At 38.3% G+C, this 13,867-nt stretch overlaps 1 protein-coding gene across 6 annotated transcripts in view; it reads right to left on the bottom strand.

Annotated features, from left to right (window-relative positions):
- Positions 1 to 13,867, bottom strand: part of PLPPR5 (phospholipid phosphatase related 5) — a 124,147-nt gene that overhangs the window by 69,603 nt on the left and 40,677 nt on the right. For all 6 annotated transcript variants that reach the window (XM_070467748.1, XM_070467749.1, XM_070467747.1 and 3 more), the window contains 2 exons: positions 9,601 to 9,733; positions 4,062 to 4,312 (listed from right to left, as the gene is read on the bottom strand). In XM_070467748.1, coding sequence (XP_070323849.1) covers positions 4,062 to 4,312; positions 9,601 to 9,733 — 384 coding nt within the window. The remainder of the gene's footprint in view (positions 1 to 4,061; positions 4,313 to 9,600; positions 9,734 to 13,867) is intronic.

The following is a 13,867-nucleotide window of genomic DNA, read 5'->3' as shown; positions in this document are numbered from 1 at the left end:
TCTGATGTCAGCCAGGTCTCACCAGCCGGTGAAGACAAATTTGTAAAGACAGTTCAGAGATTTTCTTTTTACCTTCCACAATCCTTTCTCCAAACACTGTCCCCATCTAGACAGTCTCATGGAGTCAACTGCTTCAAAAATGGGCATGATTCCCCAAATTCTGGATGAGGTTTAGGGTGGTTTGTTAAGCAGCAACAGATAATGTAAAAAGACTAATAAATATAGTTGACCCTTCCCTTTTTAAAAAAAATATTTTCAGAAAACCTAAGGTCAGAATTGGAAGTGACCATTCTGCGGTCACTTAGACCATTCTATGACTTTTTGTTTCAATGGTTTATGAGGTTAACTGGAAAGTCATCAAACATTACGTCTCATTCCAATTCTGGAGTTCATTTGATTTTAACTGAAAAAAATTTTATCCATTTTACAGGAAAAGAAATGCCACAAAGCTTAATTTAAATATTATTCTAATGCAACTCAACACTGAATTATAAATTTAATGGTTGAAGGTTAAATAACCTCCAGAATTTTTTCCTGGGAAACCGACAGCATTTGCAGAAATAAGCATAGGATTTTCTTCCCTGAAAGTTCTCAGAAAAGCAAAAGATAACAACTCTGTGATCAAATTATCCCCACAGCCTTAATTAAAGTCAGATACTAAGGGAGAGTTCGAGTTCCTTCATTTTATTTACTAATCCACAAAGAGAAGCATCAGGAAAACGTTCTTCAATTCTTATTTGCATACTTCCTAATAGGGCTCATTTATTTTTATTTATGTGTTTACATGTTTATAACACCTTCACCACAATAAACAAATATATCCCTGCCTAAACACAGCAATAAGCCTATTTCCACAGAGAATACTGAAAATATGGCTGTTTTCCCCTATTCATCTACATGTAAAAATTCTGGCAAGCATTTCCTGTTGAAACACCCCAACATTTTTATTATAAAGTTCTCCCAAGGTGTCTCCAGTGAAGCTGGAGAAAATATATGCATGTGTATAGGTTCAACTATAACAGCAAATCCTGACTGTACTGCCTCCATTTGCAGTAGGAGTTATATTCAGGGTTGCCATAGCAGCCACCCACGCTCACACACACACAAAGGGGTGGTGGAAAAGAGAGAAAAGCAGTTAGCAGAGAACAGAATCTATTGTTAAAAAGACAGCGGTACCTTTCAATGTAATTACAAGAAGGGATCCTGATTTTTAGTCTGAACCACTGTTTAACAATAGAAGATTTCTGAGTGCTAGATTGTTATTACATTTTTCTTTTCTCTAACATAGCTACCACCTGAACCTCTGGCTTTAACCTCTATGGATGCAGAGGTTATGTAGGACCAGGAGGGAATCAGCTGGAATCACACACGCATCAGAGCTGTGCTGGGCTAACTCGCTTCAATCGGGTCCAGCTCTGTGCGACCCTAGGGACTGTGGCCCGCCAGGCTCCTCTGTCCACGGGATTCTCCAGGCAAGAATACTGGAGTGGGTTGCCATTCCCTTCTCCAGTGATAAATAATCACCTATTACACAAATAGTAAAAATAATAAATTTTAAATTAAATAAGAACTAGTAAAGTATTAAATAAATGAAAGTAAAGCACTAGTGCCTGGCATATACTAAATGCTCAATAAATGTTTGCTAACAATAATAATTATTATTGTTAAAACATCTCCAAGTGTTTATTACAGACTAGAACAGTGCATGCGTGCGTGCTCAGTCACTCAGTTGTGTCCGACTCTTTGATAACCCCTGGACTATAACCTGCAAGGCTCCTCTGCCTTATGGAACTTTTGAGGCAGGAATATTGGTGTGGGTTGCCATTACTCCTCCATGGGATCTTCCCAACCCAGGGATTGAACCTGCATCTCTGGTGTCTCCTGTATTGGCAGGTGGATTCTTTACCACTGTGCCAACCTGGGAAGCCCCAAGTCTAGACTAGAAAAGTGTGACTTATAATTCAGACGTAGCTTAAATAAGTGCCTTTAAGTAAATTGGTAAAAAAACAGATAAGAGTTGCTAAACAAATGCCAGCAGACACACCATTTTGGCAGAATAAAAACACCAAGTGTTTCACTACACTAACACATTCACTACCATTGGCATACCCTGATCACACAACAAAATCTCTATTAGTGCTAAGATAATCAGGTAACAGTATTTGGGGTCTGAGAGTGCTCTGGAATTTGTCTCAAGTCACCTGCTTGGCACATGTCTATACGCAAGACGTGTTTACAATTAACGTGTGTTAGTTGCTTAGTCGTATCCAACTCTTTGCAGCCCCATGAACTATATAACCTGCCAGGTTCATCTCTCCATGGGATTTCCCAGGCAAGAATACTGGAGTGGGTTACCATTTCCTTCTCCAGGGGATCTTCCCAACCCAAGGATCAAACCCAGGTCTCTTGCATTGCAAGCAGATTCTTTACCATCTGAACCACCAGGGAAGACTTTTACAATTAATATCCAGATACAAATACAAACAAAAGATTTAGATGTGATGACAATGAATGAAAAATGTTTTTCTGTTTCTGATTCACACAAGTTTTAAATCTTCATATTAAGGCTAACTGCTCTACCTTCTAGGGGAGGTGGAACAAACAGTTAAGCAATTTAGTGACTAAGAAAGAACCACACATGGATTAGAAGATTTTATATCAAGTCTAGAAGTACCTTAAAATGTGTAGCAGAAAGCAAAATTAATGGGCTAAAGAAATCAGGGGCAATTAGAGGAACATTGTTGGGAGTAGTATGAGAGTAAGAAGAGAGTTGTAACTAGAAAATTTTACAGAAGAGAAAATGGATAGAATGGGATTTGGTCCTTAATGCTATAAAAATTTTCCTGATGGGATTTCTTTTAAAGTCCAAGAAGCAAATGGTAGAATTAGCTTGGCTTAAACACTTTAAAAATGTTAAAATGCACACCCTTATGACCTCCAAAATGACTCTGCCATTGTGAGTGTTATATACAATGCTATAGTATTGTATATATATTGTCTTTTATCTAGAAATCTTTATTTCCAATATCAAGCAGAGGTGCCACAGGAAATATTCTCTCTTTTAGAGACAAACTGACAAGCTTACATTAGGAACATTAGAAACATTTCCATAATCAAATAGCTCTTTGAGGGGAAAAATAGTTCTGAGTTTTTTCAAGCAATTAGAAATTAGTCAAATTTGGCTTGACATTGACCCTGAGATCTCTTGTCATTGAGCTGAAATCAGAAGTAGTTACTGGAGCCATTGACTAGGAGAACTCCAAAAGGAAAAATGTTCTGCACTTCTTACTGGAGCTAAGAAAAAGTCTTCCAATAATACTTTTGGAGTGCAACTCTATAGCTTCAAGGCAGCTTCTGGTGATAGAGGGTAAGAATGATGGATACAAACGCTGGGGACAAGAACTGCCTGAAAAGGCTGCTCTACTTCCTACTCCTGCCCATCGCTGATGCACTCAGCGGTGACCACTTCCTTCCACCTAAACGCCTCAAGAGATCTGCATTTTCGGTCTGGCTCTTACCACTAGAATGACAGCAAATACTCAAGAATAAATAAAACGTGTATAATTTATAAGGGCATTTTGGTTAGTTCTATAACAAAATATTAAAACAGTGGTCGAGATACTGAGATGATAGAGTTATCAACAAAAAAGAACTTTCTAGAAAAAGAGTGCCCCTTTCTCTACCTTCACCAGAGAACACTGGAAGTTGAGTAGGCAGCAAAGAGGCCTCGGTAGTTCTCTTAATTGCACTATTTTAAGTTTATAAGGACTGCATAGGACAAATTTGTTTCCATTAAGCCCTGTTTAATATAAAGACCAACATATTCTCAAATGGAAATGCTAATGGCTATATTTTTTAATACAACCAACTACTCACACATAATCTCATGAGAGTCAACTGACTTAATTTTAGTCACAGTACCAACAGCTATTATTAAAGATAAATTAAATGGCCTGCAGAAAACTGTTAATGTGACTTCCATTATGGCAGGGAGAAATAATTTCTACTTTGGGAGAATTACCAGGAAGACAAATTAAGAATGGCTTCTAATCCTTACTTACTGTCAGATACATAGCTGCATAGACACTGAGAGCCGCTTCTTTGGATGGAAATGTCTTCCTCGCTCTCATGATGAGATCTGGGTTGCCTGTGCAGGCTTCTTCCCCACTGATGAACTGCGTATACTGCTGACACCCAAGTGCCGTGTAGTTGGGTTTACACAGGGCAAGAAAATGGGGAGCCAGGTTTCCTGTGACAACTTGTCCAGCATTTACAAAGATATCTGTTGCAAACAGTCCAAATGTATAAATTCCTGAGGAAGAAAAACACACCATTTTAAACCCTTTGGTTTGTTGTGGTTCAGTTTACAATAAACCAACAGGGAAATATTTTAGAAACTACAGAATAGTTCATATACGTCCATACGTATGATTCCTTCCATTTCACTCCCTCCAGCTTCCCCCTTTGCTTTCTGAAGTAGTGGGAGTGTTAAATTATTTAACATATTGAGTTGTCTGCCACTGGCTACATTTTTATGCATGGCAGGTTTATAAGACAAAAGATAAAAGAAGAAAATATATTCTAAGACTGTGTTTGGGTAATGTGATTTTTTAAATGGAGATGTGTTTCCCTTGAGAGGGCTCAGTCTATCACCTTCTACTAATGTTAGCAATCTTTCTTTTATCCCTAGTTTTGAATATCTTACTAACATAATACAGAGCAGTTATCTCCCTTTAATTATACCTCTTAAGCCCATTCTAACTAATATTACTCAGCTGGAGGTGCCAATTAGCAAAATCCTAGGCCATCAGTTTTTAAAAAGCATGTAACTGCTAAGTCCCAGCTTATCTTTTATGTATTGAGTTTCAATTTCTCAAGTTTTGGACAATTTAGTAAATAATAAAGCAATTAGATTATAATTTTTAAATTATCTTCACAATATTAAAATTTACTTGCTTTGTTTACCTGAACATAAAAAATTAAGTACATAAATTTCCCCCCTTTTGTAAGGATTATGTCAATTTACTCAAAAACCAAAACTGTTTTCTGAATTTTCTAAATAATTGGCCACTAATGCCAAAACTGATCTCTCTATTTAGGTAAGAAAGGCAAAACAGATTCTTTGGCATCATTGTCAAACTTACAGCTACAATCTACAAAGATGTGGTATCAATGTAAAGAAATCTATTCTTTTATAATTTTTGATAATAAAATCCATCAAGGACATTTTAAAACTATACCAAAATGCTACTTCCCAAACAGCTGGTTCATTAAAAAGACATATAATTCTATTATGATAATTAGATGGTTTTTTTCTTTGTCATGTATTTCTGGATTGTTTGTTTCCTAAGGCTTTACATAATTATTGACTGTTGTGTTGCAAATCAGCAGGAAAAAATATTTTTCCAGGATTAGATACATGACTATCCCTTTCATTTTCAAAGCATTATATAAGATTATAAAAGGTTCTAACACCCAAACCCGCACACAGCAAAACTTCATGTGTATATAAACCACAATGAAACAAAGACCTTAGTTCTTTATTGGAAATGTTTACAAGGAAGAGCTTTCTTTCCATCTTACCAGCATTCCATGAGTCATACAAGTAAATGTTATTAAAATCAGAAATTTGGCAGAGGCAGAGAAAAGAAGACAATGAAGCTCAATAAAATGTTATTGAATACACCCTCACCTTTCAAATCCCATGGCCTAGCATGGGAACCTAAATGACAAGTGTTCATCTCTCTTCTCTTGAAATCTAGGCTAAGATGTACTCACTGTATTTAACCAAACCATTCTTTTTATCTGGTATAATAAGTTTTCCTGTCTTGAGAGGAATATTTGATAAAGATATGGAAGTGTCTCTTGATACTTATAAAGCTCCCAAAATGTGCTTCAGAATTAAAATAGTGCATCAGGCCCAAGTCCAATATTGAAGTTGACTACAGAGATACTTATTAAAGTGAGATCCCATGAGTGTATCCTCCAGATACACTGGCGTGTGACCTTCAGAATAAAGTCACTAAAAAAGAGTGATGTCCTATTCTATAGTAATGCTTTTCTTACAAGCTTCTCTTTTATTATAGTAAACTAGAAACATCCAAATCATGATAAACAAGGAAACAAGGAACAAAGCAAGTACTTCTAAATATCTTATAAATCACATAAGTAAGAAACACGCACAGGCTTAACTGTACACTTTATGCCATCCAGGCAGAGCTTGTTTTATTGAGCTTCACTTTATTGGACTTCATGAAGAGTACTTTTTTTCTTTTTTTACAAATGGGAGGTTTGTGGCAACCCTGTGTTGAGCGAGTCTACTGACACTATTTTTCCAATAACATTTGCTCACTCTGAGTGTCTCTGTCACATTTTAGCAATTCTCCCAATATTTCAAAGTTTTTCATTATGATTTATTTGTTATTGGTGATCTATGATCAATTATCTTTAATGTTACTATGGTAGTTCTTTGGGTGCAAGACATACTGTACCCATAAAAGGCAGTAAACTTGATAAATGTGTGTGTTCTGACGGCTTTACCAACTACTCATTCCCCTATATTTCTCTCCCTCTCCTCCAGCGTGCCTACTCTCTAAGACACAACATTACTGAAGCTATGCCAATTAAAAATCCTACAATAGCCTCTAAATATACAAGTCAAAGGAAGAGTCACACATCTCATCCTTAATCAAAAGCTAGAAAGGATGAAGCTCCATGAGAAAAGCAAGTCGAAAGCTGAGATAGGCTGAAAGCTAGGTCTCTTGTGCCATTTAGCAAAGTCATGAATGCAAAGAAAAAGCTCTTTAAGGAAATTAAAAGTGCTACGCCAGTGAACACACAAATGATAAGAAAGTGGAACAGCCTTATTGCTGATTTGAAGCAAGTTGTAGTAGTCTGGATGGTTCCAATCAACCATAGTACTCCCTTAAGACAAAGCCTAACCCACAGCGAGGTCCTAACCCTTTGCAGTTCTACAGAAGCTGGAAGAGGTGAGTAAGCTGTAGAAGAAAAGCTTGAATTGAAGCTAGCAGAGGATGATTCATGAGGTTTAAGGAAAGAAGTCATCTCCATGGAAGGAAAGTACAAGGTGAAGCATCAAGTGCTGATACAGAAGCTGCAGCGTTATTCAGATGACCTAGCTAAGATCATTAATGCAGGTATCTACTTTAAATGACAGATTTTCAATGTAGACAAAACAGCCTTCTATTGGAAGAAGATGCCACCAAGCACTTTCAGATCTAGAAAGAAGAAAATGCCTGGCTTTAAAGCTTCAAAAGGCAGGTTGACTCTCTTCTTTGGAGTTAATGCAGCTGGTGAATTTAAGGTGAAACCAATGCTCACTTACTATTCTGAAAAGCCTAGGGCCCTAAAGAGTTAGGCTAAATATACTTGGCCTGTGCTCTGTAAATGGAACTACAAAATCTGGCTAACAGATTATCTGTTTATAACATGGTTTACTAAATATTTTAGGCCCATTGTTAAAACCTACTGCTTAGAAAAAATATCCAAGTTTATTACTGCTCACTGACAATGCACCTGGTCACCCAAGAGCTCTGATGGAGATGTACAATGAGATTAATATTGTTTTCATGCCTGCCAACACAACATTCATTCTGCAGGTCATGGATCAAGGAAGACTTTTGATTTTCAAATCTTACTGTTGCAGGGAAGAGCCAATTCTGATTCCATGTTGGATCTGTTTTTCTTATTTTAATCTTCACTTTTCAGAGACAGTCTGACCCAGCCCACCTGTGAATGGCTGCACAAAAGAAGAAATTAACATATCCCCTATTTTGCAAGATAAATACCTTTTTACTTTACCTCCTCACCTACTTTCCCTCTCTGTTCTATAAAAGAAGCTGGCACGCAGACTCCAATAAGATGGTCACTTTGAGATATTAGTCTGCCATCTTCTTGATCAGCCAGCTTTCCAAATAAAGTCATATTCCTTGCCTCAACACTTGGTTTCTTGATTAATTGGCCTATTGTACAGCGAGCAGAGTGAGCTTGGACTCAGTAACATTATTATTTAAGAAGTACATTTCATAAATTTGTAGCTGCCATAGATAGGGATTCCTCTGATGGTTCTGGACAAAGGGAATTTAAAATCTTCTGGAAAGGACTCACTATTCTGGATATCATTAAGAACATTCATGATTCATAGGCAGAGGTTAAAATATTAGCATAAACAGGAGTTTGAAAGAAATTGACTCCAACCCTCATGGATGATTTTGAGGGGTTCAAGAACTAAGTGAAGGAAGAAACTGCAGATGTGGTGGAAATAACAAAAGAATTAGAAGTGGAGCCTGAAGATTTGACTGAATCACTGCAATCTCATGATAAAACTTGAATGGGTGAGGATTTGCTTCTCACAGATGAGCAAAGAAAGTGGTTTCTTGAGATTGGAATCTAGTCCTAGTGAAGATGCTGTGAAGATTGTTGAGATGACAACAAAGGATTTGAAATACTACATAAAGCACCAGCAGGGCTTGCGAGAACTGACTGTAACGTCAAAAGAAGTTCTACCATGGGTAAAATGCTATCAAACAGCATTGCATGATACAAAGAAATCATTAGAGAAAGGAAGAGTCAATCACTATGGCTAACTTCGTTATTATCCTATTTTAAGAAATTGCCACAGCCACCCCAACCTTCAGATTCTACCAATATGATCGGTTGAGGCAAGACTCTCCACCAGCAAAAAGATTACAACTCATTAAATGTTCCAATGATGATTAGCATTTTTTAGCCATTTTTATTTTTAAAAGTATTTTTAATGAAAGTATGTATTTTTTCAGGCATAATGTTATTGCATACTTAACAGACTAAATATAGTATAAATATAACTTCTATATGCACTGGGAAACCAAAAAAGTCATGTGACTCACTTGATTGTGATATTCACTTTACTGTAGTGGTCTAGAACTGAGTTCAAATATCTTGCGAGGTATGCCTGCATATTATTTAGAAATATGGGTGTAAATGAATAAAAAAATTTTACTTAAGTAGGCATAATATAATTTAACAGAATTTAGGAAGGTTCAGTTTCATCAAAAACACTTCAGTTCTGAGTATATTATTGCTTATTTTGTTATTAAATGATTCTCACACAAAGATTAAATGGGTCAAGAATACAATTTTGTTGGTATTACAAAAAAAATAAAAAAGCAACAATTGAGAAGTAGTTCATGGAGTGCTACTTATTATAATCAACCAATACAGCATTTCTTTTATTTGTCCAGCTATTCTTTTTGTCTTTTGTAATATTCAGTAATCAACCTAGGTCATCATTTCTACCTAAGCATTGTTTCTGAAATTTAAAAAACACTAAACCATTTATTTACATAATTTTTAGTTTCTTTTAGAATATTAAATATCCAAGTGTGATGGGATTTTTTTTTTCCCTTAAAATAATGTGGAAATGACACCATGAAGTGGAGTTTTGCAGAACAGGAGAGAAAATAATAGGAAGTGTTTATTTTAAAACCAAATTGACACATTTCAAAGAAAATATAACCTAACATTTGCAAACATTTTAAAGGTTAGCTTATACATAAACATTATTTCAGAAACAATAAAAACAATTCAATGAACACATACCAAGAAATCGTACAGTTCTCCTCACCAGTGGGTTTATATAGCAACAGTCTCCAGTTAAAATAGTCTTCTCCTGGTTTTCAAAATCCCTTGTAGCCAGTTGTAGGCAAAACACAGCAGTTTCTCCAACTATTATCTTGCAAGGAAATAAAAGATTAAAGAATATTAGAATTTAACCAGTATAAATGCAGAATATCTCTACTTTTAAAAAATGAATAAAAAGGAGTTACTTTGAGAGGTAACAATCTCAATATAAAGCTGAGCCATATTTGGTTGACCAAACATTTTTATTATAACCTCCCCCCATATATATAAAACTCATATTTCTCTCAATTCAAAAATGTATGAAATTAATATGGTATGGGATGGGGGGTGGGGTGGGATGGACGTCCAAAAGGGAGAGAATATATGTCTACATATAACTGATTCACTTCTTTGTACGACAGAAACTAGCACAATATTATAAAGCAACTATACCCCAATTAAAAAACATCACCCAGCAAGGTACTGGAGCAAGTGTCATGTGTCATAATAATATTGATGAGGAAATGGGAGCCTGAAGAGGTTAAACAATCTGCTCCCCATAAGGCCAATCACAAGCCAGACAGAAATTTCTGACTCAGTCCTCGATCTTTTGACTCTGTTTAATACCATGAACAACCACACTAGAAATAAGATTATGGGAAAAGAAACCAGAGCCAAATAGCATGTCTCCTAACTTGTCATTGTTTAGGTTACTTTTTAGGTCATCTTACCAAGGTTAAATATAGGACTATATGGGGACTCCCTGACACCCACTAGAGAAGTGATTTTGCGGTCTTTGTGAAAAGCAGTATCTGTGATTACAAGAAATTCAAAATTCTAAGTGGGAGGTAGACAAGGAGATCACAGGAGATCAAGTGTTTGACTTAATTTTATCCCAACATGTATCCCAATATCTGTATGCAACAGATCATGAAGTATCTCTGAATTTTTATTCTTCCTTCTGTCTCCTTTTCTTCTCCTATATTTCTTCTTACAAGTATGTGAGGGTTCAAGGTTTAACCAGAAGATGTTGAGCTGAATGAATTTAAAGGAATCTAGTCTTGTCTGTCTGGTGAGGCACAAGTGAACTAGGAAAGGCTAGAGTCAAAAGCTTTCCAAATCCTGAAGATTTTAACTTCGGCAAGGTAGAGCAGGTTTGTGATAAAACAGTTCATTCAGCCTAAACAGGCACAAGAGGTATTTTTTACAGGTTCGTCAGCTGCCACCAGGGCCCTAGCAGACACTGACAAATAGACAAGCTGAGTGTCTGACACCTTCTTATCTCCTGTTCTGAATCACTCTTTCATGGCTTACCTTCCTCTCTGCTTCTCCTTGAAAGTTCTCCTTCCTGAGTTTTCAGTCTCAACTTTTTCCAAGTCTGTTTTGTCCAGAATGTTTCAAATTCTAACATTCTATCATCCACTCCAGATAGTCAGCTGACTGGTGCCCTGATTCTGCCCTCTGAGCCTCCTCTTCTCCAGGGCAGGTATCACGGTGTCTCCACCGACAGGCTGGCTCCATCCCTCAGTACACTGAGCCCCGAGCTCAGTCCGTTAACACACTACAGGCCCTAGACTGTAGCAGACACCCAAGAATTCTGAGAGTATGAATTAATTCATCCTCAATAGATCAGAGGTCTTCGTCTGCCTCTGACTTTGATTCCCAATAACCAACATTTTCTGCCTTCTTCCTGCAGTGAAGATTCTACCTTATACCCTAGTTCCTGTAACCAGGTTCTGTGTGCTTCGTTTCTGACTTGCTTACCCATTTATAGTTACCAGACTAAAAGCTGCCTTGTTCAAGCTACTCTTCCGAGTTTTCCTAATGATAACCTCTTGCTTGTCTGTATCTCTGCACATTGCGCTTTTCTGAGTTTTCTGTTTAGTCTTGAGCATACCTGACAAACACTGTCAAGGTCGATATTATTTGGCTACCACTAAAAGTGTGTGTGGGGGTGAGCTGTTCAGTAGTGTCTGACTCTTTGTGACTCTGTGGACAGTATATCCCACCAGGCTCCTTTGTCCGTGAGATTTCCCAGGCAAGAATACTGGAGTGGTTGCCACGCCCTTCTCCAGGGGATCTTCCTAAACCAGGGATTGAACCCAGGTCTCCTGCATTGCAGGCAAGCTCTTTACCACCTGAACCACTAAAAGAATTCCACTCAAACTGGATTAAGAATAGGGAATTTAATCTAAGGTTGGCGGGTTATCTCGGAACCTAGTGTTGTAAGGCACAGGATTAGGTCCAAGGTTGGAAATGTCTCAGGAGTCCGGGCAACCATCCTCTCAGTCTCATTCTTGTCTGGAGTCACGCTCTCACCTCAATTCTCTGAACGTCTGACTCATTCTCGTCTTTCTGCAATCTGCATCTCCTGCTTCCTAGTGTACATGAGTGTCTCAGCAGGCTCCAAGAACTCTGTGTTGAACATGTCAGCTCAGTTCAAGGAAAATTCAACTAATTAGATTTACTGAACCTAGAGTCAAAATTCCTGGGAGGTTCAGCTTGAGACAGGTGTCTCTTCTGGTCCAATTAATCAAGGTTAAGAAGGTGTGATATGGTGTATGAAAACTGCCTTGTGGGTAGAAAGGCTAGTTTTCAAAGAGTTGGAGTGATGTCTACTTCAAATTCCCATCCATTACATCTTTCTGGACCTCCTTCCTGCTAGCTCTTGTCTAGACTAGCAATTTCCATCATGTTCTCTGGATCCTGTGTTTTGTTTGTATACCTGGACTTTACCTAATCAAATGCATGCGCCTAGGCCCTAGCATCTGCTTTTCTTTAGGGGGTATGTTTGCTTCCCATGCTCCAATTCTCCCTCCCTCACTGCGATATCCATGGGACTCCTCAACAAAATCATTTTCTTCACTTCCCCCATCTCAACTTCCTAAGTCAAAACTCCCACTGCTGCAACTCTCAGATAAATTCAAGTCATGAAAATAACACAATTCTTATTATGATGAATACCTAGGTGCCTCTGAGTTAAGGACGCTGCACTGATCTTTAAAGAAGGGTTTATAATCCAGTTGGGTGGACACATAATGAAACTATGGTGGAAGGCTGTACATGCTGAGTTTTGACTGGTGTGGACATGAAGTGCCAGCAGAACATTTAGGAAGTGTCACTGGGTCACTGAAGGCATCTATGGTGGCCATGAAATGTGTGCCGCTAGGATCTCTGCTCTGGGAGGTTTTTGGTCTGATGGCCCCAGGTGTCACTCCTTTGGATTAATTACTGAGTCACAGGCTTCCCAGATGGTTCAGTGGGTAAAGAATCAGCCTGCAATGCAGGAGGCTTGCAGGAAATGCAGGTTTGATCCCTGGGTCAGGAAGATCCCTGGAGGAGGGCCACGACAGTATTCTTGTCTGAGAAGCTAATGGACAAAGGAGCCTGGCAGAGTCCAGTCCATAGGGTTGCAGAGAGTTGGACACAACGGAAGTGACAGAGCATGCCTGTGACCGAGTCACTGCCTGCGGGCTCTCCTAGCAACGGCTAGCACAGTGGGGGAATTCAGGTGGGTCTATTCCTCTGGGATATGGCATAAAGATGCCCCACAATTCTGGTCAAAGTTTTCTTGGAACTACGCTGTACTCTGAGGTGCCTCCTACTCCATCCTTCTTCCTTCCCTCTCTCCTTCACATGAGTCAGATCTTCCTCATAATCTGAATGCTCTTCTTGCCTTCTCGGGCTTACCACCCTCCAACTTTTATCTTTTACAAATGTTTCCCTTGATAAATCTCTTATATATTTAGTCACATTTGGTATCTGCTTCTAGGAGAACTGGTGGCTCAGATGGTAAAGAGTCTGCCTGCAATGCAGGAGACTCAAGTTCAGTCCCTGGATCAAGAAGATCCCCTGGAGAAGGAAACAGAAACCCACTCCAGTATTTTTGCCGGGAGAATTCCATGGACAGAAAAGCCTGGTGGGCTAAAGTCAATGGGGTCACAAAGAATCAGACACAACTAGCAACTAACACTTTCACTTTTTTCCCCTAGGAGAACCTATATTAACATAACATAAAAGAAAGATAGGAGGTGATCCTTACTACACTTCAAGGAAGAATAAGTATTAGACAAATGGAGAGAATTTTGATGCAAGCCCTACAGAGATGGCAGTATTAGAACAGGAAAGGAGATAGCATCTCTCCCGGTAGCTCTCAACTTGACCTGAACGTAGGCTAAGGTGGATTGAGTTTGCCTTGGAGGTAGAGGCTCTGGTCAGTGAACTGCAGAGCTAAATTCTATGTTCC

The sequence above is a fragment of the Odocoileus virginianus genome, chromosome 5 (assembly GCF_023699985.2).
Source record: "Odocoileus virginianus isolate 20LAN1187 ecotype Illinois chromosome 5, Ovbor_1.2, whole genome shotgun sequence".
NCBI classification, from domain to species: Eukaryota; Metazoa; Chordata; class Mammalia; order Artiodactyla; family Cervidae; genus Odocoileus; species Odocoileus virginianus.
This window is presented reverse-complemented; position numbering and strand designations above follow the sequence as displayed.